The 26,756-nt window shown below is 43.7% G+C and overlaps 1 protein-coding gene across 4 annotated transcripts in view; it reads right to left on the bottom strand.

Annotated features, from left to right (window-relative positions):
• Positions 1-26,756, bottom strand: part of PEMT (phosphatidylethanolamine N-methyltransferase) — a 91,751-nt gene that overhangs the window by 9,472 nt on the left and 55,523 nt on the right. For 2 of the 4 annotated variants that reach the window (XM_069734694.1, XM_069734693.1), the window contains exons 5-6: positions 17,185-17,296; positions 6,993-7,067 (exon numbers count right to left, since the gene is read on the bottom strand). In XM_069734694.1, coding sequence (XP_069590795.1) covers positions 6,993-7,067; positions 17,185-17,296 — 187 coding nt within the window. The remainder of the gene's footprint in view (positions 1-6,992; positions 7,068-17,184; positions 17,297-26,756) is intronic. The other 2 variants (XM_069734695.1, XM_069734696.1) reach the window with 1 other exon arrangement.

The raw sequence follows: 26,756 nt of genomic DNA, 5'->3' as shown, positions 1-26,756 counted from the left end.
ATCCCATGGATGACAGAACCATATATACCGCCATCCCATGTATGACAGAACCATACATACCGCCATCCCATGGATGACAGAACCATATATACCGCCATCCCATGTAAAACAGAACCATACATTCCGCCATCCCATCGATGACAGAACCATATATACCGCCATCCCATGTATAACAAAACCATACATACCACCATCTCATAGGTGACAGAACCATATATACCCCCATCCTATGGATGACAGAACCATATACCGCCATCCCATGTATGATAGAACCATATATACTGCCATCCCATGTATGACAGAACCATATATACTGCCATCCCATGTATGACAGAACCATATACACTGCCATCCCATGTATAACAGAACCATTTATACCACCATCCCATGTATAGCAGAACCATACATACTGCCATGCTATGGATGACAGAACCATATATACCGCCATCCCATGTATAACAGAACCATTTATACCACCATCCAATGTATAGCAGAACCATACATACTGCCATCCCATGGATGACAGAACCATACATACTGCCATCCCATGGATGACAAAACCATATATACCGCCATCCCATGTATAACAGAACCATACATACTGCGATCCCATGTGTCATGGGGTCCTTCTCTGGTACCACACAATCAACAGAGCCAGTGAAGAGTTAACAATCCCAACACCTTTATTTAGGCAAAAATACGAAAGGTCCATATACGATCCACCACACAAAGGATAAAATACTCCAGAACATGAATGCAGTTCAGTAACATAGTAACATAGTAACATAGTTAGTAAGGCCGAAAAAAGACATTTGTCCATCCAGTTCAGCCTATATTCCATCATAATAAATACCCAGATCTACGTCCTTCTACAGAACCTAATAATTGTATGATACAATATTGTTCTGCTCCAGGAAGACATCCAGGCCTCTCTTGAACCCCTCGACTGAGTTCGCCATCACCACCTCCTCAGGCAAGCAATTCCAGATTCTCACTGCCCTAACAGTAAAGAATCCTCTTCTATGTTGGTGGAAAAACCTTCTCTCCTCCAGACGCAAAGAATGCCCCCTTGTGCCCGTCACCTTCCTTGGTATAAACAGATCCTCAGCGAGATATTTGTATTGTCCCCTTATATACTTATACATGGTTATTAGATCGCCCCTCAGTCGTCTTTTTTCTAGACTAAATAATCCTAATTTCGCTAATCTATCTGGGTATTGTAGTTCTCCCATCCCCTTTATTAATTTTGTTGCCCTCCTTTGTACTCTCTCTAGTTCCATTATATCCTTCCTGAGCACCGGTGCCCAAAACTGGACACAGTACTCCATGTGCGGTCTAACTAGGGATTTGTACAGAGGCAGTATAATGCTCTCATCATGTGTATCCAGACCTCTTTTAATGCACCCCATGATCCTGTTTGCCTTGGCAGCTGCTGCCTGGCACTGGCTGCTCCAGGTAAGTTTATCATTAACTAGGATCCCCAAGTCCTTCTCCCTGTCAGATTTACCCAGTGGTTTCCCGTTCAGTGTGTAATGGTGATATTGATTCCCTCTTCCCATGTGTATAACCTTACATTTATCATTGTTAAACCTCATCTGCCACCTTTCAGCCCAAGTTTCCAACTTATCCAGATCCATCTGTAGCAGAATACTATCTTCTCTTGTATTAACTGCTTTACATAGTTTTGTATCATCTGCAAATATCGATATTTTACTGTGTAAACCTTCTACCAGATCATTAATGAATATGTTGAAGAGAACAGGTCCCAATACTGACCCCTGCGGTACCCCACTGGTCACAGCGACCCAGTTAGAGACTATACCATTTATAACCACCCTCTGCTTTCTATCACTAAGCCAGTTACTAACCCATTTACACACATTTTCCCCCAGACCAAGCATTCTCATTTTGTGTACCAACCTCTTGTGCGGCACGGTATCAAACGCTTTGGAAAAATCGAGATATACCACGTCCAATGACTCACCGTGGTCCAGTCTATAGCTTACCTCTTCATAAAAACTGATTAGATTGGTTTGACAGGAGCGATTTCTCATAAACCCATGCTGATATGGAGTTAAACAGTTATTCTCATTGAGATAATCCAGAATAACATCCCTCAGAAACCCTTCAAATATTTTACCAACAATAGAGGTTAGACTTACTGGCCTATAATTTCCAGGTTCACTTTTAGAGCCCTTTTTGAATATTGGCACCACATTTGCTATGCGCCAGTCCTGCGGAACAGACCCTGTCGCTATAGAGTCACTAAAAATAAGAAATAATGGTTTATCTATTACATTACTTAGTTCTCTTAGTACTCGTGGGTGTATGCCATCCGGACCCGGAGATTTATCTATTTTAATCTTATTTAGCCGGTTTCGCACCTCTTCTTGGGTTAGATTGGTGACCCTTAATATAGGGTTTTCATTGTTTCTTGGGATTTCACCTAGCATTTCATTTTCCACCGTGAATACCGTGGAGAAGAAGGTGTTTAATATGTTAGCTTTTTCCTCGTCATCTACAACCATTCTTTCCTCACTATTTTTTAAGGGGCCTACATTTTCAGTTTTTATTCTTTTACTATTGATATAGTTGAAGAACAGTTTGGGATTAGTTTTACTCTCCTTAGCAATGTGCTTCTCTGTTTCCTTTTTGGCAGCTTTAATTAGTTTTTTAGATAAAGTATTTTTCTCCCTATAGTTTTTTAGAGCTTCAATGGTGCCATCCTGCTTTAGTAGTGCAAATGCTTTCTTTTTACTGTTAATTGCCTGTCTTACTTCTTTGTTTAGCCACATTGGGTTTTTCCTATTTCTAGTCCTTTTATTCCCACAAGGTATAAACCGCTTACACTGCCTATTTAGGATGTTCTTAAACATTTCCCATTTATTATCTGTATTCTCATTTCTGAGGATATTGTCCCAGTCTACCAGATTAAGGGCATCTCTAAGCTGTTCAAACTTTGCCTTCCTAAAGTTCAATGTTTTTGTGACTCCCTGACAAGTCCCCCTAGTGAAAGACAGGTGAAACTGCACAATATTGTGGTCGCTATTTCCTAAATGCCCAACCACCTGCAGATTTGTTATTCTGTCAGGTCTATTAGATAGTATTAGGTCTAAAAGTGCTGCTCCTCTGGTTGGATTCTGCACCAATTGTGAAAGATAATTTTTCTTGGTTATTAGCAGAAACCTGTTGCCTTTATGGGTTTCACAGGTTTCTGTTTCCCAGTTAATATCCGGGTAGTTAAAGTCCCCCAAAAAGTAACAGGATAAAAGTCCAACAATCCAGCAGACAGAGGATAGCATAGTCCATATACTCCTCTTTCTCTCTGAGATGCTGTGAACACATCATCATTCCACACAGGACTGATCTGTGTCTCACCTCCCTGATATTTACAAGTCCCCCTCCTCATTCACAGGTCAGGAGGGGGAAGGTCGCAGGGGCTCATTGTTTCAACAAGCTAGGTCAATATGTCATTAGCATATTAGCAAACAATACTGTGGGGGCTGATATCAGATGGCAGCAACAGCCATTCATCAATTAGCAAACAGCTCATCCTTCAAGAGAACACCATGAAAACAAGTAAAACAGAAAAATGATACCCACATAGCATATCCCACCATCACAACCTCTCCCCCCTCATAATAAATGGGCACGCTATGAGGTCTACACAGACCTCTGGCCTGCTCACTTTAGTCCACATTGCTCAATAGTTTATAGTTCCTTGTACAGTGGCAGAGGTTGCAATAATCAGGAGCACTTGTTATCCATAAAGTCCCGGGTCCTGGCTTTATGGTCATACCAGGCTTTTTGACTGGACTGGGCCGTTCGCTGATGTGCATTAGCCAAGGTAGCTAGCTGGGCGAGACAGTCTCTGAACTCTAGAACGTGGGGAATGATGGGCGTTCCGGTATCTGCGATATCTCCCTCCAATCGTTCTTTCAGAAGAGTGAGAGGCCCACGGACCTTCTGCTCCCACAAAATCACTTTGTAACTCCCCAATGTCATTTCCAAGGAGGATATCTGCAGGAAGTCCTCCCATAACTCCAATCCAACACAGTTTTTCTCCAAAACCATAATCCAAACGCACAAACGCTCGCTGTATATATTTTCGGACACCCCCCGCCAGGACAATGGGAATTCCCGGGCCCTGGTGAATTGCCTCGGGTCGAACCACACAGGGGTCAGCGATAGTCAGGAATGCCCCCGTCTCTAAATCCCGACACTTTGTATCTATCAATTAAGACATCATGCAGGTGGCAATGCCGATGCTCTGTATTTCTGATGGACAAAAGCCGGAGTCCGTACACTCCAGGAGGGGTATCTAGTGCCATGGTCGGTGGTCCACTCTGGTGGGGGTGGTGGTAGCTCTTCCTCAGGTGCGATGGAGTACACAAGATGTACTGTACGAGGTGGGGCTCCCTCCGAATCCTGGAGGGACAGCCAGACTGCAAATGTCCAGGTTGCCCACACCCATATTATCTCTCTGTGATACCCCCAGGTCGTGGTCGGAACTGTTGGGGCCCAGGAATGTGAGGCGTGATTGCCATCGGCTTGCGACTAGATGGAAGGGCAGATATAATCGGAGGGGACGAGGTGCGGGAGAAGGCCGTGGACCATTGTCCAGAAGCCTCCTCCATTGCGGTCAGATAGTAAGGGCTTCATCGGGCAGGGTTGTAGCTCTATCCACGGTGCACGGCGTGCGCTCCCGGACCCATTCCCATACCTCTGCGGGGCACTTGGCAAGAAATTGTTCTATAAGGAACGCCTGTATAACATCTTCCATAGTAATGGCATTTTCTGCTTCCAGCCATCTCCGACATGCCTGGGACATCTTATGCGCATACATCCTAAACGATCCCCCCGTACTGTATGGGAGGTCTCTGAACTTGGCCCTATATGAGTCTGGGGTGATAGCATGGTAATCCAGGATAGTCTGCTTTACAATGTTATAATCCCGATTCCGCTGTGAGTCAATGGTTCGGTAACCCTCCGCCAGGCTACCGTTCAGGAGTCCGACTAACAAACGCATCCAGCCAGAGTGGGGCACCTCCATCACAGCACACTGCTGCTCAAAGTCCTTGAAGAACCCTTCCACATCTCCGGAAGCCTCATCAAATAGCTTAAACTCTGTTCGGGTGATTCGTACAGGCTCCCGGATTGTTGGGTTTACATTCCACATTGCGTTACTCCCTCTTTCAAGCTCCATTGTTTCTTGTCTCTGCTGTGCCCGGCAGGCAGCCTCCTCCTTGTACTCCTGAGAGACGTCTAGGCCCAGAACCGCCATCTCTTCTTCGTACCACACCACCCACTGACTTTTTGGCGTGGGGGTCCTCGTCTCCAGGGCTTTCCCTTCAGATATATGGGAGGAGGTGGCCGGGCTGGCACCCATCAGTAGGTCAATTAAGGCCTCTTTAGTCAGTCCCTGGTAGTTCAGGCCAATTTCTGTACTCACTCTGTGGGTGGTTCTCCATTAGGTTACGCTCTGTTGATCCCACCGCTTGCCACCAGTTGTCACGGGGTCCTTCTCCGGAATCACACAATCAACAGAGCCAGCAAAGAGTGAAAGGTCCATATACGATCCACCACACAAAGGATAAAATAGTCCAGAACACAAATGCAGTTCAGTAACAGAATAAAAGTCCAACAATCCAGCAGACAGAGGATAACATAGTCCATATACTCTTTTTTCTCTCTGAGATGCTGTGAACACATCAACATTCCACACAGGACTGATCTGTGTCTCACCTCCCTGATATTTTAAGTCTCCCTCCTCATTCACAGGTCAGGAGGGGGAAGGTCGCAGGGGCTCATTGTTTCAACAAGCTAGGTCAACATGTCATTAGCATATTAGAAAACAATACTGTGGGGGCTGATATCAGATGGCAGCAACAGCCATTCATCAATTAGCAAACAGCTCATCCTACAAGAGAACACCATGAAACAAGTAAAATAGAAACATACATAAAAATGATACCCACATAGCATATCACACCATGTATAACAGAACCATATATACCGCCATCCCATGGATGAGAGAACCATATATACCGCTTTCCCACAAATGATAAAAGAATCTTAATCCAGAGCCCCTTATCCCTCCTCATTGGGCTGCACAGGGTTAATTAGAGCCCGCTCAGTGGCACGAGGTGGGTGAACGGCCCATTAATTATGGCAGGTCTGTGCTTGTGCTGCCCAGCATGTTGGTGGCGAAGGGGCCTTTAGGGGCCAGGTTCGGGCCCCGGTGTCCCCTTCATTATCCCTCACAACCAGGTGGAGGTCGCTTCCAGCTCTGCAGGTGCGGTGGACGCCGGCCTCCATTAATGAGGCAGCGGTGCAGCTTTTGGACACTTATTACGCCCCAGTGACAATCGCTCCTTTCCTGTAATGTTCTGTCTGCTTCCTGCGTTACCAGGTGCAGAGACGTTCTCACGTGTGGCCGGACATCAGGGGTGAGATTTCACGTGGTCGCACGGCTTAAAGGGAAGCGGCCGGCACTGCCATTCCTGAAATTACATAATTGCCCCTTATAGGAAAAAAAAAATCTATTTTTCCTCCGCTCTCACTTTAGACGTCATCATATTGGCCGGTGGGGGGAATGAAAGAGCGGCAAAAAGAGATGAAAATTGCAAAAAAAAAAAACGTAATTCGCTTGTAAAATCCGTTAGCTTGACAAGTTCTTCTTATAGCAGCAAAGTTTTCAAAGGCTGCTAAACTCAACATACAGTGAAAATCCTATAATCCAGCATCCAATAATCTGGAAAAGCAGATAAACTGGCAGCAGTCAACACAAAGTATCAGGATTGGCCCATTTTTTTTTACCTATTACTCCCCCTAAGGATTTGTCAGTCTAAACTGCAATCTTGGAATTATGTTCATGAACAGGTCAAAAAAGATGAGCAGAACCATACGAGTACAGCATTAGTAAGTAGTAGTGACCGGAAAGGTGGGAAGAAATGTGTATACTCCAACCAGGAACACTAAATATCACCTACCCTTCAAATAGGATGGCGACTTTGTAGCACAGGGCGACCACAGCGGTGAGGATGAGGCCAGCGGGGCTGGAGTTCCTGGGGTAAAATAAACAAAATAAGAAAGAAGAACAGAGAGCGGTGAAAAGCGGCCATCAACTCTTCTTCCAATAAACCAGCACCCACTACCAAACATCTACTGCACAATATGCACAGCAGAGAGGGGGCAGCATTATAGTAGTTATATTCCTGTACATAGGAGCAGTATTATAGTAGTTATATTCCTGTACATAGGGGCAGTATTATAGTAGTTATATTCTTGTACTTAGGGGGCAGTATTATAGTAGTTATATTCTTGTACTTAGGGGGCAGTATTATAGTAGTTATATTCTTGTACATAGGAGCAGTATTATAGTAGTTATATTCTTGTACAAAGGAGCAGTATTATAGTAGTTATATTCTTGTACTTAGGGGGCAGTATTATAGTAGTTATATTCTTGTACATAGGAGCAGTATTATAGTAGTTATATTCCTGTACATAGGAGCAGTATTATAGTAGTTATATTCTTGTACTTAGGGGGCAGTATTATAGTAGTTATATTCTTGTACTTAGGGGGCAGTATTATAGTAGTTATATTCTTGTACATAGGAGCAGTATTATAGTAGTTATATTCTTGTACAAAGGAGCAGTATTATAGTAGTTATATTCTTGTACTTAGGGGGCAGTATTATAGTAGTTATATTCTTGTACATAGGAGCAGTATTATAGTAGTTATATTCTTGTACAAAGGAGCAGTATTATAGTAGTTATATTCTTGTACATAGGGGTAGTATTATAGTAGTTATATTCTTGTACATATGGGCAGTATTATAGTAGTTATATTCCTGTACATAGGAGCAGTAGTATAGTAGTTATATTCTTGTACATATGGGCAGTATTATAGTAGTTATATTCCTGTACATAGGAGCAGTAGTATAGTAGTTATATTCTTGTACATATGGGCAGTATTATAGTAGTTATATTCTTGTACATAGGAGCAGTATTATAGTAGTTATATTCTTGTACATAGGGGCAGTATTATAGTAGTTATATTCTTGTACATAGGGGCAGTATTATAGTAGTTATATTCTTGTACATAGGAGCAGTATTATAGTAGTTATATTCTTGTACATAGGGGCAGTATTATAGTAGTTATATTCTTGTACATAGGGGCAGTATTACAGTAGTTATATTCCTGTACATAGGAGCAGTAGTATAGTAGTTATATTCTTGTACATATGGGCAGTATTTATAGTAGTTATATTCTTGTACATAGGGGCAGTATTATAGTAGTTATATTCTTGTACATATGGGCAGTATTTATAGTAGTTATATTCTTGTACATAGGGGCAGTATTATAGTAGTTATATTCTTGTACATGTGGGCAGTGTTATAGTAGTTATATTCTTGTACATAGGAGGAGTATTATAGTAGTTATATTCTTGTACATAGGAGCAGTATTATAGTAGTTATATTCTTGTACATGTGGGCAGTGTTATAGTAGTTATATTCTTGTACATGTGGGCAGTGTTATAGTAGTTATATTCTTGTACATAGGAGGAGTATTATAGTAGTTATATTCTTGTACATAGGAGCAGTATTATAGTAGTTATATTCTTGTACATAGGGGCAGTATTATAGTAGTTATATTCTTGTACATAGGAGCAGTATTATAGTAGTTATATTCTTGTACATAGGAGCAGTATTATAGTAGTTATATTCTTGTACATAGAGGCAGTATTATAGTAGTTATATTCTTGTACATAGGAGCAGTATTATAGTAGTTATATTCTTGTACATAGGAGCAGTATTATAGTAGTTATATTCTTGTACATAGGGGCAGTATTATAGTAGTTATATTCTTGTACATAGGGGGCAGTATTATAGTAGTTATATTCTTGTACATATGGGCAGTGTTATAGTAGTTATATTCTTGTACATAGGAGGAGTATTATAGTAGTTATATTCTTGTACATATGAGCAGTATTATAGTAGTTATATTCTTGTACATAGGGGCAGTATTATAGAAGTTATATTCTTGTACATAGGGGCAGTATTATAGTAGTTATATTCTTGTACATATGGGCAGTGTTATAGTAGTTATATTCTTGTACATAGGAGGAGTATTATAGTAGTTATATTCTTGTACATAGGAGCAGTATTATAGTAGTTATATTCTTGTACATAGGGGCAGTATTATAGAAGTTATATTCTTGTACATAGGGGCAGTATTGTAGTAGTTATATTCTTGTACATAGGGGCAGTATTATAGTAGTTATATTCTTGTACATAGGAGCAGTATTATAGTAGTTATATTCTTGTACATAGGAGCAGTATTATAGTAGTTATATTCTTGTACATAGGGGCAGTATTATAGTAGTTATATTCTTGTACATAGGGGGCAGTATTATAGTAGTTATATTCTTGTACATATGGGCAGTGTTATAGTAGTTATATTCTTGTACATAGGAGGAGTATTATAGTAGTTATATTCTTGTACATATGAGCAGTATTATAGTAGTTATATTCTTGTACATAGGGGCAGTATTATAGAAGTTATATTCTTGTACATAGGGGCAGTATTATAGTAGTTATATTCTTGTACATATGGGCAGTGTTATAGTAGTTATATTCTTGTACATAGGAGGAGTATTATAGTAGTTATATTCTTGTACATAGGAGCAGTATTATAGTAGTTATATTCTTGTACATAGGGGCAGTATTATAGAAGTTATATTCTTGTACATAGGGGCAGTATTGTAGTAGTTATATTCTTGTACATAGGGGCAGTATTATAGTAGTTATATTCTTGTACACAGGAGCAGTATTATAGTAGTTATATTCTTGTATATAGGGGTAGTATTATAGTAGTTATATTCTTGTACATAGGGGGCAGTATTATAGTAGTTATATTCTTGTACATAGGAGCAGTATTATAGTAGTTATATTCTTGTACACAGGAGCAGTATTATAGTAGTTATATTCTTGTACATAGGAGCAGTATTATAGTAGTTATATTCTTGTATATAGGGGTAGTATTATAGTAGTTATATTCTTGTACATAGGGGGCAGTATTATAGTAGTTATATTCTTGTACATAGGAGCAGTATTATAGTAGTTATATTCTTGTACACAGGAGCAGTATTATAGTAGTTATATTCTTGTATATAGGGGTAGTATTATAGTAGTTATATTCTTGTACATAGGAGCAGTATTATAGTAGTTATATTCTTGTACATAGGAGCAGTATTATAGTAGTTATATTCTTGTACATAGGGGCAGTATTATAGTAGTTATATTCTTGTACATAGGGGCAGTATTATAGCAGTTATACTTTTTACATATGTGCTGTAATATAGTACTTATATTGTTAAGCGACATAGGCTTTTTTTTTTTTTCTTTTAGCAAAGATACATTTAGATGTGAAGGCAAAATCCCACAACGTCCCCACAACGTCGCCTCCAGACTTCCGCAGAGATTTTTCACTTTGGAGGCCTCCGGGAGAGTGATTATATTAATATCTGTACTGCCATGCAGCGCGATCGAGTCCTTGATTTACAGCTCTGGGAAATATTCATCATCGTAGATGAGCGGTGAGCGCTATTTTTATTTCTAGCCGCCAAATTGCTGGAGGGAAGTCTTGAGTCCTAAGTGTCACGACGTCCATCACGCAGAGGAGCCACTGACACACACAGGTGATGCATCGGATTCGTACAAGTAATATCGACGCGTTATTTCACGACTTGAATACTTTTAGATATTAGCTTGCCGCACAGCTTTCGTTTTTATAGCTCTTTCCCATCTAAAAATGGCTGCAGGGATTACTGTGGAAATAAAATGGCGCAGGTAAAGGGAGTTTATAACCAAAACCAAGGTGAATGAGGGTCGCAAGTTTTAATTTTTGGCGTTTCGCACAGACCCAGATGTGCAGATTATTAACAGTTATGGCTTCATCCCCGCGGCTCCACGGACGGACGCGGCTTCTCGCACGTTCTCGTTCCGCTGCTGTGAAGTATCGCACCGCCCGTCTGACATTCAGAGTATTTTTAGAACCTTCGTTTTTCTACGGAAAGATGAAGCCGTGCGCCGTTTCTTCAAAAGGTAATGAGGTTATGAATCAAATGGCCGAAAGCTCGCTCCTTCCCTTGTTCTCACCCCGCTCCTTCCCTTGTTCTCACCCCGCTCCCCCGAGGAATAATCTTTTCTGGGAACCATCCGCGTCGTGCATTACTCATTTTACTCCGGAGGAGCTCAGAAGAACAAAACTTTCATCCGTGACCCAAAGCTGGACACAAAAAAAATGGCTGCTGGATTCAAAGAGGATCGGCGGGTTTAACCCTTTCCCAGCATGCGCCCATAAAGCGAGACCGCTTTGATGTCTTGCTGCAGTGAAAGAGACGATCGTCCGGATATTTTTCCGCCGTAATGAGGTAGATTTCGGCTTTATTGTACAACATCCGCCCACCTGGATGACCTTCTTCTATCTTCTGTAAACCTATCTGTCCTCGACTTCAATGCAATGGTCCTGAGCTTTTCATCTACTTTTAGCTCAATAAAAGCTTTATAGAAGAAGTACTATGCGGTATTATTTATTTCAGATGAGGGTTGTTTGTTTTTTTTGTTTTTTTTAAATTTCTATTATGGACAAAAAGCTAATTTTTCATGCTCTAATGTAAAAGATGAGTGAACTTATAAGAGGTGGTCCGTGATTAAAATAACTGCTTCCTCCAAAAAAACAGCGCCACCCCTGTCTACAGGTTGTGTGCGGTATTGCAGCACTGCACTGGTTAATCCAATGAAGCTGAGAGGTGGCGCTGTTTTTGGAAGAAGGAAGCTTTATTTATTCTTGTAGGATACATCCTCCTTAAAAGGGATAAAGGATTTTTCATGCTCAAATATTGCTCTATACGAAACATCATCGCGACCGTGGGACTTAAGATCCAAATATTGAGTAAATTATGTGATCCAGGTAGTCGGATACGACCTCTTTAATTAAGCTCCGCCCAAGTGACTCCATAGAAATAGGACTCTTCCTGTTTATCAAGTACATTTCCAGGAAGCATCATGCGAGAGGGTCAACATGAAAAAGCTTCTTTTCATTCCCATTTTTTGGCACTTGAAGGAGCAGCATTTTCACCCCATAATGGGTCAGGTCTCAATAAAACGTTCCCTTTAAAGGTGGGTTCTTCATTTTTGTCTATTTTTTTTTCTTTTTACAGTGTTTATTTGTAATTAAGGGTTTTATAATTTTGCTGCTTTAAATCACCATTGTCCCACAGGACGTTTTTTTTGTTACTTAAGTGCCGAGAGTAGGACAGGTAAACTCCTTGATCCGCATCTTCGTAGAGGTTTCCTGCATAAATGATGGGTACAAGAAGATCCCACACAATGGAACGTGCTGTTTCACAGGTCTAGGAGTTCAGAATCCTCCGCAATAATTACAAGGTTCTTAACCTGCCATTAATCCGAGATTCCAAACCCATCCAGATCTGGAGGAAAGAAAATGACTGGGGTGATGGAGTTCAGTTTAGTAGGACATTTGTCCCCAAAACAATACGGAACAGGGCTCAGCTGTGTTATCACACACAACTTGTGGACAGACGTGGCACTGTCTTTGGAAGGCTGAACAGCAAAAATTCAGTAAAAAAGGGTTTCTCCAGCAAAAAAAAAAATCAGATTATTAAGGCAGTAACAAGCGTAGATGGAATGAAGGACTTATTATTTGAAGATGGAAAGTTCGAACATGGGACTGCTACTCAACACAAGGAAGACCCATGTATTCACCACTGCTAGGTACGACCGGGACACATTCGACGATGAACTTGAAGTTGTAAAGGACTTCAACCTACTCGTATCAATGATCACTAAAGATACATTGACGACATTGGAAGTCAGTAGGAGAATAGCTATGGGCAAATCAACAATTAAGTCACTGGACAAGGTCTTCACATCGAGGAACATTTCACTGGCTGGGCGATAAACAGACAAGACAGAAGAAGAATCGACGTCTTTGAATTGTGGCGTTGGAGATGGATGCTGTCAATACCATGAATAGTAAGAAGAACAAACAAATCAATTCTGGAAGAAGTCAAGCCAGACATGTCACTCGAAGCAAGAATCACCAAGCTACGACTTGCCTACTTTGGACACAACATACGAAGAGAGCGATCACGGCAGGAGGACATCATTGTCGGAAGAATAAAAGGAACAAGGCAAATCGGAAGACCAGAAACTGATGGCTTGATGCTATCAAGATAACCTGGAGAAGACCTGGTGGACCTATCGAAGCTTGCTCAAGGTCCATCTTTCTACAGATTGTTCATCCATCAAGTCGCCAAGACTCGAGAGTGAGCTGAAGGCCTTTACATAAATAAAACATGGTCAAGGGGGACTTGTTAGGAGCCCAGTCAGGCCTTACCCTACTACTTACTGATGTTAGAACCTTTTTTATGCACTTTCTAGTAAATGTGAAGAACTCTTTAGGGAATTGAGTAATTGAAGGGACATCTAACATCATAATTTTACGTCTGTCAATCTGGTAACTAGAACTAGGAAAATAGCATAATTACAGTCTATCCAATTCACTTGTCTGGGAGCGAGTCTATAGCAACCAGTCTGACAATTACTCAGGTCTTCAGTTCAAGAAGGAATTGCCGCTGAACGTAGGACTAAGACAAATGGCCAGGCCTTTCCCTACTCCTTACAGAAACAAGAACCATATTTTTCGTTAAATAGTGGTGGTGACTGCTTTAAAAGAAATTTATTAATTCTCGGTGATATGATGACAGAATTTATCTATAGGGCTATATGCTATAATTTAGGACAAACCCAGCTTTAGGCCTTACCCACATTATCGATAATGAAATTATGGAAAATTACTAGATTCAATATTGCTGTCAATGTCGGCCTGGGGCCAAGACATTGTACCCAGGGCAGTAAGGCTCCGATGCCAATCACTGATCCACCACTGGTGTCGTCAATGCACTTGATGGGTCCGTTCGTCACGGTGTCGGTTGTGATTTTTCTTCTTTTACTTGACGTCCAACCAAAAAACGTCAAACGGATCTTGGCAGGGCGGCATTATAATATTCCTACATACCCTTGAGATACATTTGATACACTTTCACGAAATAACATTTCTGGCAAAAGGGTTCATGAAACAGACCTTGTATACCGTTATTACAGCTGGGCGCCACTCCAGATTTCATTCTAGGCCGATTTCCTTTGCGGACAGCTGTCAGCTAAGGCCTGATTTTACTAATACATCTCCTATCAGGTCCTTGATTTATTTATGCAAACAAGAACAAATTTACATGGCTGCGCTAATTGACTAACTGTGCTCGGTCCCCGAAGGCCGAGCGTGGTTACAAGACATTAATTTATTATACAACAGCCTATCAGAGAGCAACTTGCCATTTCCCTTATGTTACGGGGCCATGTTACTGTAACTGGTTGGTGATATACATTAAATCAGCTCATAATCGGCTAATGAGAACAGTAATTATACAATGTACTTTCTGCAATTAGAGATTCTTGCACGCCAGCTGTGCTGAAAACTTGGAACAAGGCTATTAACAGTCCATTCAGTGACATAGAGAAGGTTCTAGAACTTTTAGGCAGGAGGGAATGATCTGCACCATTTTTAGAACACATTAAGTATAATTTGTAGGGCAAAAAAAAAAAATTCCCAGCCTTAAACCTGGGGTAGATTTAGGAATACAGATTTCATAGGTGATGAAAATCTGATTCGCTGTTTGTTCTATCCTCAACCACTTCATAACTGATCTTCTGCAGTAAGCGCTGCTGTGATTTGAACAGTGTTCTATCCCCGCCCACTTCATAACTGATCTTCTGCAGTAAGCGATGCTGTGATTTAAACGGTTAGTGTTCTATCCCCGCCCACTTCATAACTGATCTTTTGCAGTAAGCGCTTCTGTGATTTAAACAGTTAGTGTTCTATCCCCGCCCACTTCATAACTGATCTTTTGCAGTAAGCGCTGCTGTGATTTGAACTGTTAGTGTTCTATCCCCGCCCACTTCATAACTGATCTTTTGCAGTAAGCGCTGCTGTGATTTGAACTGTTAATGTTCTATCCCCGCCCACTTCATAACTGATCTTTTGCAGTAAGCGCTGCTGTGATTTGAACTGTTAGTGTTCTATCCCCGCCCACTTCATAACTGATCTTTTGCAGTAAGCGCTGCTGTGATTTGAACTGTTAATGTTCTATCCCCGCCCACTTCATAACTGATCTTTTGCAGTAAGCGCTGCTGTGATTTGAACTGTTAGTGTTCTATCCCCGCCCACTTCATAACTGATCTTTTGCAGTAAGCGCTGCTGTGATTTGAACTGTTAGTGTTCTATCCCCGCCCACTTCATAACTGATCTTTTGCAGTAAGCGCTGCTGTGATTTGAACTGTTAATGTTCTATCCCCGCTCACTTCATAACTGATCTTTTGCAGTAAGCGCTGCTGTGATTTAAACGGTTAGTGTTCTATCCCCACCCACTTCATAACTGATCTTCTGCAGTAAGCGCTGCTGTGATTTGAACTGTTAGTGTTCTATCCCCGACCACTTCATAACTGATCTTCTGTTGTGATCATTCTAGTATTTAAATTGGTTAAAAATAAGTGCTCTATCCCCACCCACTTCACAAAACATTATGTACATTGACCATTCGAGTGATTGGATTGGTTATGATGTTGTATGCTATCCCCACATCATTATTTTTTTTTCTTTGGCCAGTTCTATTATTTATTTGGTTGTATAGTTGTCTATTCCTGTCTCATTTTGCAACGCACATTCCTGCACCTGTGATTTTTTTTCCTGTGATCTGATTGACTGCAGGGGGCTGTATTCCCACCCACTTAAACATAGTGGACCTTCCGAATTCCATAGTCTTATATGTCAATCTGGACTTTCAATGCCTCTTACGATTCTTCGTCGTTCATGGTCACCTCAGCTGGGCGAGGATGCAGCGGCCGATACATACATTAGATATATTACTTGTTGGATGGGGAGTGACTGGCCCTTCCGAATCCCTGGATCTATTTTTTTGTCAGCGCAGGGTCAGCAGATGAGAAATTGGAGAGAGGTGAATGGACTGGGTTCGGTTCAGCGGATTTTGGTTTGGTTGGTGGGAAAGGACCCTTTGGTTGAGGGATTGGAGGCAGGGGGATTCAGGAAGTTTGGAATGGCTTATCCTACCTTGACATTGATTCAAAAGGTATGGGATACAATTAAAAAGACAAGGGGAGTGGGACTTTTAACAAATCTCTCCCCAATATGGCACAATGAAATATTACCTGAATTTATTAAAATGGGGGAATTCAAAAATTGGAAAGCATTGGGTATTCAATATATGGCTCAGATTCAGGACGCACGAGGACGGTTATCCTTTGAGGCAGTGCAGGAGAGTTACAGGTTGCAGGAGACCTGTAGGTTTCAATATGGACAGCTGAGACATGCCTATCATGCGCAGAGTAAAACGATGGATATGGGAATTTATAGAGATATTCTGGTGGACTATGTCTGTGCAACGGGAGGAACGAAAGGGGTAGTCTCAGATATTTATAGGGATTTGTTATATACCTTTCTTAATAGATTCCCTATTAAAGCAAAAGAGAAATGGGAGGAAGAGCTGGGAAGGATAGAGGAGGACATCATGGACTGTTTCAAAAACCTTTTATAAACATGTTTATTCTCCTTTTTGACACAATTGTGTCTGTTTGTCAACTTGACTACTGTTAATAAAAAAATATATATATCTGATTTAAAAAAAAGATATATTACTTGTTGGGTAAAAGATATCTGGATCTATCCAAAATGTATCTAATACAACTGTAAAATATCTACCAAACTATCTCCCATCTCTTTATTAATCAGGGTGTATATGATCTCTACCTCCTCTATAAAGCTGAAGAGTCTCCTGCAGGGAAGGTGCCCATCTCCGTACCACAGATACTTGGAGAAGTCCAGGCACAATACCTCTGATGGGCTGGAATCCCACCTTTACCAGTCGGGGTAAATGGAAGACCCCAGACTTTGCTGCCGTACAGGAGGATTGGGGCGATGACTCAAAGATTTTTAGCGAGACCCTCAGTTTTATCTATCAGTCTGTGCATCCTGCTGACGGCAAAATGTGACCATGTCGGAGCATAGCAGTGCCGAATACTTACATGAGGGCCAGACCCAAGTAATTGGCGGTACTTCCCCAATACATTGGATTTTCCATTATATTAAATGGGAAGCCGGTCACCTTCTCTTCCATCAGAATTCCAAAGTAATCACCTAGAAGAAAAAAAAAATGGTTTTGAGTACAACGTACTGTACCCTAGAGCCAGCTTCAACCAATTAAATTACCAGCAACCTCATGGGGTGCCATGTAACAAAAGACCAAATTAATTGGTAAATCTAGAAAAAGGGGGTTCCGAATCCTCTGTATAAATTGAGTGGAAATGCACAAGCTCAGCCGCCGCTCCATTCACATGGATATTATCGCTCCCATAGAAGTGAACGGAGAAGGAATCACTATACGCAGGTCACTCCGAGACTCCTGTTTTCGGGACCTGGGGGGTGTCGGGGTCCCAGAAATGTACATTTGTCATCTATCCCTTTAAGGGCTAAAATGAGAATGCTAACAGGTTACATAGGAACGGGTGATAATTAACCCGTCGTAATCTAAAAGACGACAATGACATTTTGGACTACGTAAGTTCTGCGGCGCGGTGAGAATGTTACAGATGTCAGGGGTCTATATATACAGGTCATGGTGTTGGGATGGTAATGAGGTCTCCGAGATATTCACGCACGCGGCGTTATACGCCATAATGCACCGACATGCAATACTGTGCTGACGAGGCAGGATCATCCCCAGGATCTCACCGCAGTTTCCCCCAGAATAATAATTACAACCCCCCTCCCTCCCACTATTCTGGCTAATTAAGTGTAAAGAGGGTGTCGCTGGGAAATTTGCTTTCTTCCAAAGCCAGCGCCACCCCTGTCTACAGGTTGTGTCAGATATTGCAGCCCAGCTCAATTACTGAAGATGAGATGCAATACCTTACCGCACCAATGGACAGTGGTGGCGCTATCTAGCAGATTGGCTCATCAGGGGCATAGGACAGCTGGGTATAAGAGCTACACAACTGTTTGGAACCTCAAGAGCCAATATTTCTTTTGAGTAGTACCAGGGATGTAGAAATAGCAGGCAGGGCGAGCAGAAAAACAAATGCAGATAACCCAGAAATTTACTGAAAATGGGACAACGTAATATCCCCAAAAGACGTCCACTCCAGGGTGATGGGACCGAGTCCGGACCCCTCGTAGAGCGTCAGTATCTGTGTAACTTCACGGTCTTAAAGGAGACTAGTAAGAGAGGGGGTAAGGGAGAGAGAGGGGGAAAGGGAGAGAAAAAGAAATGAGAGGGGGAAAGGCAGAGGGGGAGAAAGAGAGAGGGGGAAAGGCAGAGGGGGAGAAAGGGAAAGAGAGAGGGGGAAAGGGAGAGAAAAAGAAATGAGAGGGGGAAAGGGAGAGGGGGAGAAAGAGAGAGGGGGAAAGGCAGAGGGGGAGAAAGGGAAAGAGAGAGGGGGAAAGGGAGAGAGGGAGAAAGGGAAAGAGAGGGGGAAAGGGAGAGAGGGAGAAAGGGAAAGAGAGGGGGAAAGGCAGAGGGGGAGAGAGAAAGAGGGGGAAAGGCAAAGAGGAAGAAAGGGAGAGAGAAAGGCAGAGGGGGAGAGAGAAAGAAAGGGAGAGAGAGAGGGGAAAGGAAGAGGGGGGAAGGGAAAGAGAGAGTAGGGGTAAAGGCAGAGGGGGAGAAAGGGAGGAGGAGGAAAGGCAGAGGGGGAGAAAGGGAGAGAGAGAGAGAAAGGTAGAGGGGGAGAAAGTGAGAGAGAGGGAAAGGCAGAGGGGGGGAAGAGAGAAGTGGGAGAGGGAGAAGATGAGGGGCCAAAATGGAGAGGGGCCAAGACGGAAAAGGGGCCAAGACGGAGAGGGAAAAAGAAGGAAAATGAAAGAAAAAAAGTAGAATTTTCCACAGATATGAGTGGTGCAGCCGTGATGATCATTTCTTCTGGCCTTGGAGCCGTCGCAGATTTCCGAGGTCTCGTCACTTGCAGATCCTACAGATCTGTGCATCTGAGGCGTCTGTCTGTATCTTGGGTGACAAGCGGCTGCTCATCGACTTCTTGTGTCCTGTATGAAGAAGCCACATGAGTTCTCGCCCCAGATCTCTAAATATCCCCCGGTAATGTGGGGCACAGCAGGTCAGCACACAGAACAACAAGTAAAGCAATCTGCGGAAATAAACTCCAGTGCACGGATTCTCACAAACAGATGATGAAGCAATTACCAGAGAGAAAGGAACAAACTCCATCATCGCTGCATGAAGAAACGGCACGGTGACTGACAACCATAAGTGTCATCTATAGGGATAAGCACCGCTAGCTCCGATCTGTAGCTCGGGGGCACCGTCAGGTCAGTGCCTTACAGGACCCCGAATCACCGATAATCCAGTGTGACAGAAACAATGGTCACCACCACTGCTCCGTACACCGAGGGTCCACAGAATGTAACCAAGGTCCGCAGACACGTCAGACGCAAACTAGTGATTTAGACGATTGCCATGAGGACAAACATTAGGACCTAATCTACTAGAATTGATGAGACACAATGGCACTGACACTCGGGGTACAGGATAATGACACTCCGGGTGCAGGATAATGACACTGACACTTGGGGTACAGGATAATGACACTGAAACTCGGGGTACAGGATAATGACGCTGACACTCGGGGTACAGGATAATGACACTGACACTCGGGGTACAGGATAATGACACTGACACTCGGGGTACAAGATAGTGACGCTGACGCTCGGGGTACAGGATAATGACACTGACACTCGGGGTGCAGGATAATGACGCTGACACTCGGGGTGCAGGATAATGGCGCTGACACTCGGGGTACAGGATAATGGCACGGACACTCGGTACAGGATAATGACACTGACACTCGGGGTACAGGATAATGACACTGACACTCGGGGTACAGGATAATGACACTGACACTCGGGGTACAGGATAATGACACTGACACTGGGGTACAGGATAATGACACTGACACTCGGGGTACAGGATAATGACACTGACACTCGGGGTACAGGATAATGACACTGACACTCGGGGTACAGGATAATGACGCTGACACTGGGGGTACAGGATAATGACGCTGACACTCGGGGTACAGGATAATGACACTGACACTGGGGTACAGGATAATGACACTGACACTCGGGGTACAAGATAGTGACGCTGACGCTCGGGGTACAGGATAATGACACTGACACTCGGGGTGCAGGATAATGACGCTGACACTCGGGGTGCAGGATAATGGCGCTGACACTCGGGGTACAGGATAATGACACTGACACTCGGGGTACAGGATAATGACACTGACACTCGGGGTACAAGATAGTGACGCTGACGCTCGGGGTACAGGATAATGACACTGACACTCGGGGTGCAGGATAATGACGCTGACACTCGGGGTGCAGGATAATGGCGCTGACACTCGGGGTACAGGATAATGACACTGACACTGGGGGTACAGGATAATGACACTGACACTCGGGGTACAGGATAATGACACTGACACTGGGGGTACAGGATAATGACACTGACACTGGGGTACAGGATAATGACGCTGACACTCGGGGGTACAGGATAATGATACTGACACTCGGGGTACAGGATAATGACACTGACACTCGGGGTACAGGATAATGACACTGACACTCGGGGTACAGGATAATGACACTGACACTGGGGGTACAGGATAATGACACTGACACTGGGGGTACAGGATAATGACACTGACACTCGGGGTACAGGATAATGACACTGACACTGGGGGTACAGGATAATGACACTGACACTCGGGGTACAGGATAATAACACTGACACTCGGGGTGCAGGATAATGACGCTGACACTCGGGGTACAGCATAATGACACTGACACTCGGGGTACAGGATAATGGCACGGACACTCGGGGTACAGGATAATGGCACGGACACTCGGGGTGCAGGATAATGACACGGACACTCGGGGTGCAGGATAATAACGCTGACACTCGGGGTGCAGGATAATGACGCTGACACTCGGGGTACAGGATAATGACGCTGACACTCGGGGTACAGGATAATGACGCTGACACTCGGGGTACAGGATAATGGCACGGACACTCGGGGTACAGGATAATGACGCTAACACTCGGGGTACAGGATAATAACACTGACACTCGGGGTGCAGGATAATGACGCTGACACTCGGGGTACAGGATAATGACGCTGACACTCGGGGTACAGGATAATGGCACGGACACTCGGGGTACAGGATAATGACGCTGACACTCGGGGTGCAGGATAATGACGCTGACACTCGGGGTACAGGATAATGACACTGACACTCGGGGTACAGGATAATGGCACGGACACTCGGGGTACAGGATAATGACACTGACACTCGGGGTACAGGATAATGGCACGGACACTCGGGGTACAGGATAATGACGCTGACACTCGGGGTACAGGATAATGACACTGACACTCGGGGTGCAGGATAATGACGCTGACACTCGGGGTACAGGATAATGACGCTGACACTCGGGGTACAGGATAATGACACTGACACTCGGGGTACAGGATAATGACACTCGGGGTACAGGATAATGACGCTGACACTCGGGGTACAGGATAATAACACTGACACTCGGGGTGCAGGATAATGACGCTGACACTCGGGGTACAGGATAATGACGCTGACACTCGGGGTACAGGATAATGACACTGACACTCGGGGTACAGGATAATGACACTGACACTCGGGTTACAGGATAATGACACTGACACTCGGGTTACAGGATAATGACACTGACACTCGGGGTACAGGATAATGACACTGACACTCGGGGTACAGGATAATGACACTGACACTCGGGGTACAGGATAATGACACTGACACTCGGGTTACAGGATAATGACACTGACACTCGGGTTACAGGATAATGACACTGACACTCGGGGTACAGGATAATGACACTGACACTCGGGGTACAGGATAATGACACTGACACTCGGGGTACAGGATAATGACACTCGGGGTACAGGATAATGACGCTGACAATCGGGTACAGGATAATGACGCTGACACTCGGGGTACAGGATAATAACACTGACACTCGGGGTGCAGGATAATGACGCTGACACTCGGGGTACAGGATAATGACGCTGACACTCGGGGTACAGGATAATGACACTGACACTCGGGGTACAGGATAATGACACTGACACTCGGGGTACAGGATAATGGCACGGACACTCGGGGTACAGGATAATGGCACGGACACTCGGGGTACAGGATAATGACACTGACATTCGGGGTACAGGATAATGACACTCGGGGTACAGGATAATGACGCTGACACTCGGGGTACAGGATAATGACACTCGGGGTACAGGATAATGACACTCGGGGTACAGGATAATGACGCTGACACTCGGGGTACAGGATAATGACGCTGACACTCGGGGTACAGGATAATGACACTGACACTCGGGGTGCAGGATAATGACGCTGACACTCGGGGTACAGGATAATGACACTGACACTCGGGGTACAGGATAATGGCACGGACACTCGGGGTACAGGATAATGACACTGACACTCGGGGTACAGGATAATGACACTGACACTCGGGGTACAGGATAATGACACTCGGGGTACAGGATAATGACACTCGGGGTACGGGACAATGACACTGAGGATATCAGAATGACCCAGGGACAGAATACATGGGGGTTTGATACTACGAATGTTTCCATCTTGAGTTACTGTCACATGTACATTTCCCTACAGAGTCTTCTGTCGGTGACTTAGATTCTCAGAATTCGGGGAGCTGTCTCCGGGGGCTCCACATAAAAGCTTCTTTCCCCAGGACTATGGCAGCGTTTGATGTAGCAGATGAGAGTTATGGCGGCGCGGTGCGGAGGGTGACACGGCTCTGCCGGTATTTCATTCCAAGGTGCGATTTTCTCATCCCCCCGTAGAATGCGTTCTCCATGGTGATGGAGCTGCTGAAGCTGAAGCGCATTGTTGGGGCCACAATTAGTAATTTTTCGCAGAACGCTGGGTAACATCTAACTGTCTGATTCACAACAATACCGAGAATTACTGAACAGAAGATTGCGGGCTGTAATGGCGGAGGTAATCTATATGGTAATGTACAGGAATGCCGCGCAGGGCGTGTGAGTCACCGCCAGTCACGCTGGCACGGCCGGTTCTCAGCCGCTTCAACCTGACCTTGGCCACCATGCAAATCACAGAGACACCAGTCATATAAGAAGAACCTGACGGTATCAACACATGGTGCAATGTCCCTGCAGCACCCCCGCAGGCGAAATGAAGAATTACACTGAACTTACAGGATAGGTCAGGTCCTCCAAATCAAAGGCGGCTCCGGCAGATTAATTTCATTGCACCCCCTCAGGATCAGGAAAAAGAAAGCGCCACTTCATAAACAGCGCCATGCATGAGAGTGGCTGGGTCTGGTACTGCATTTACTCACCTTCTTAACCCCTTGTGGGCTTAAGCATTTTTTATTTAAAATTATTTTTTTTAACTAAGTTCCTGAATTACTATTCTCCAAGGGTCATAGGATATAGAAGATCTGTGATCGGCCTGATTTTTGGGTACAAGTGACTTTGCGAGCACTATTTGTTTTAGTCTCTCGGTAGCAATTTGGGCATTTTTTCAAGGGTTCTTTTTGTTTTTTACAGTGCTTACCATATGGAACAAAAAAGTTCCTGCTTTTAGGCTTAGATTATTACGGACTTATTTTTAGTAGTTTTTTTTTTGCCCATTTTACATTTTTATCCAATATTACAGTTTTTAAAAGGAAATTTTTTACCTTTTTTTTTAGATCATTTATTGGGATTATTTATTTTTTTAAATAATTCAACGATTGCTTTAATGCTGAGGACATTTTTTTTTGTACCTGTCAGTATAACGCTGACAGGCAAAGATGGCATACCTGACAGCCTTTTGGCCCCTGGATCCAATGGAAATAAATCCGCAGCCGGTAATCGTGTTCTGCGGGGGAGGGACTAAGATAGGTCATGTGGTAAGAGGCCCCTCCCTCTAACGTTTAGAAGCCATGCCTCTGAGGAGCTAAGGCTGCTGAATCTGCGTTCTCTCTGGTCCCCGTTGGGTGGGCTCTTCTTTTTCTTGATGGGTCAGGGCTTCACCGGTTGGACCCCCACAGATCACAATTCATAGCCAATCTGTTACGTGTTACGGAACCACTCAGCACCCAGAATATGTTGAGTTATATGTATGTATAATAGGTTCCATGTGAGATGCATCAGCCCACAGGCTGCGCCCCTGGGCAGAGGGGACAAGACATTCCCCTTCTGTCCTCCCCCCACCTTTGTGATTCCCACAGTAAATATCGGCAGGCTCCAGCCACCTGCAGCTATTGTAATGTATGTCTGGCCTGCCGCATTTCTATTGGCCTGCCCTCTGTATCTGTGTGATATATTCTGTGTCCTGTGAATAAAGTGTTGTCAGACTGGAAATATGAGGAGAAGCAGTGAGATTTTATATGCGCCCATGTAACCAAGCAATTCCAGCCAGCGTCCTTCATTCAGACTCCATCCAAAGCAAAGTGGACCTCCTGAAACACGGGGTGGTACTGAAAGAGGTACCCCAGCAGTTTTCCCAGTTACACAATCCTAAGCCCTTGTGGCCCCCAATAATATATGTTTTCCAAAGCGGTGAGAAGATCCATGCGTTTTGAGAGGGTCACATAGTTTCCCCCTCTTTCAGGCGTAACCCAGGGTCACTATGAGGGTACTCATGGCAATACAGCTCACCCGGCCAGCCTGTCCGGGATCAGATATAACCAATTCTCCCTTTTTTCCTCTTCTATTTCCTGCAGGCGGGTGAAGGAACGGGTTACGCTCTACGATGCGGTGTTTTTGCAGAGCGCGCGGCCTCAGCCGATGTTATTACCGATGAGGAGGCTTGTTATTCTGTGTAATTACCTCTGCAGTCGCTGGAACCAGGGACGCTTGTACTTAACGCTCCCGTCAGAAACAACACAAGGGTCTGGTAACCAGATGCTTCGTGGCGTAATACATGTAAAGTGGCCCTTGAGGACGAAAAATAGAGATGGGGCCAGAAAACAAAAGTGAAGAGAATTCGAGTCTGACATGACATGGCTGTGATGAGAGTTGTGCATTAGTGCGTGGTGGGGGGGAATAAATAGGGACACGACCCTCACATAGCCATGATCCACGATCATATAAATAACCGGGGCAAGTCCCCCCCCAAAAAAAAATATGTATTTCAAGGGTCCCCCAATAAAATAGAATTACCATTGCATCTCCTCTTGTTACAGACAGAACCCATAGTGGTCAACAAGAACGGCAGGCATGCAGCGTCCCTGCAGCTCCTCCGCAGGAGAAAGGATGTATTACACCATGTCCAGGTCCACTGATTAAAATAAAAGCCAAAAAAGGCTTTTAAAAAAAAATCTAAAAAATAAATCTAATTTTAGAAAATTTTAGAAAGGTTTGCACCAATTAAAAGAAAAAAAGTTTGACAAGTAATGATACTAGGTCAGTTATTTTTCTTTTTTTAAACAAATCCTCAAAAAAATATGAGGGAATTGTGTTTATTTTTTTCATTTTTTTCCTCCTGTTTTCCTGTACAAGTTATGTCTTATTAAAAAATGGAAAGAAAAAAAGAAAAAATAATGTAAGAGAAATAATGAGAAATTGCTTGTCCATGAAGGGGTTAAGGAGCTGGTAGAAAGGCTGGGATGTCACAGACATTATGGTGTCGCTGCACTATTGCTGCTGTAGGGAGATGTGACACGTACGATGCATTATGTATGATCTGCAGCAGCGTCGGTCCTTAGTCATGTGCGCAATGTAAAACGCATCTCGCTCTGGGGGCACGCACGATCTGCACCGATGCCAGAGGAGAACATGAGACCCCAACTTCACATTCACTTCACCTTACGACAGAAAGCACACCGACTCTGCTTTATCCTGCTGCTGAGAGAGTAATGTATGTACACAGTGACTGCACCAGCAGAATAGTGAGTGCAGCTCTGAGGTATAATACAGGAGGTAACTCAGGATCAGTAATGTAATGTATGTACACAGTGACTGCACCAGCAGAATAGTGAGTGCAGCTCTGGGGTATAATACAGGAGGTAACTCAGGATCAGTAATGTAATGTATGTACACAGTGACTGCACCAGCAGAATAGTGAGTGCAGCTCTGGAGTATAATACAGGATGTAACTCAGGATCAGTAATGTAATGTATGTACACAGTGACTGCACCAGCAGAATAGTGAGTGCAGCTCTGGGGTATAATACAGGATATAACTCAGGATCAGTAATGTAATGTATGTACATAGTGACTGCACCAGGAGAATAGTGAGTGCAGCTCTGGAGTATAATACAGGATGTAACTCAGGATCAGTAATGTAATGTATGCACACAGTGACTGCACCAGCAGAATAGTGAGTGCAGCTCTGGAGCACAATACAGGAGGTAACTCAGGGCGAATGCATTGCATGTAATATACACTGCTCAAAAAAATAAAGGGAACACTAAAATACCATATCCTAGATATCTCTGAATGAAATATTTCAGTTGTAAATCTTTATTCATTGCATAGTGGAAT

The sequence above is a fragment of the Ranitomeya imitator genome, chromosome 7 (genome assembly GCF_032444005.1).
Source record: "Ranitomeya imitator isolate aRanImi1 chromosome 7, aRanImi1.pri, whole genome shotgun sequence".
Taxonomy (NCBI): Eukaryota; Metazoa; Chordata; class Amphibia; order Anura; family Dendrobatidae; genus Ranitomeya; species Ranitomeya imitator.
The sequence above is the reverse complement of the archived record's forward strand: the minus strand, read 5'-3'. Positions and strand labels throughout refer to the sequence as shown.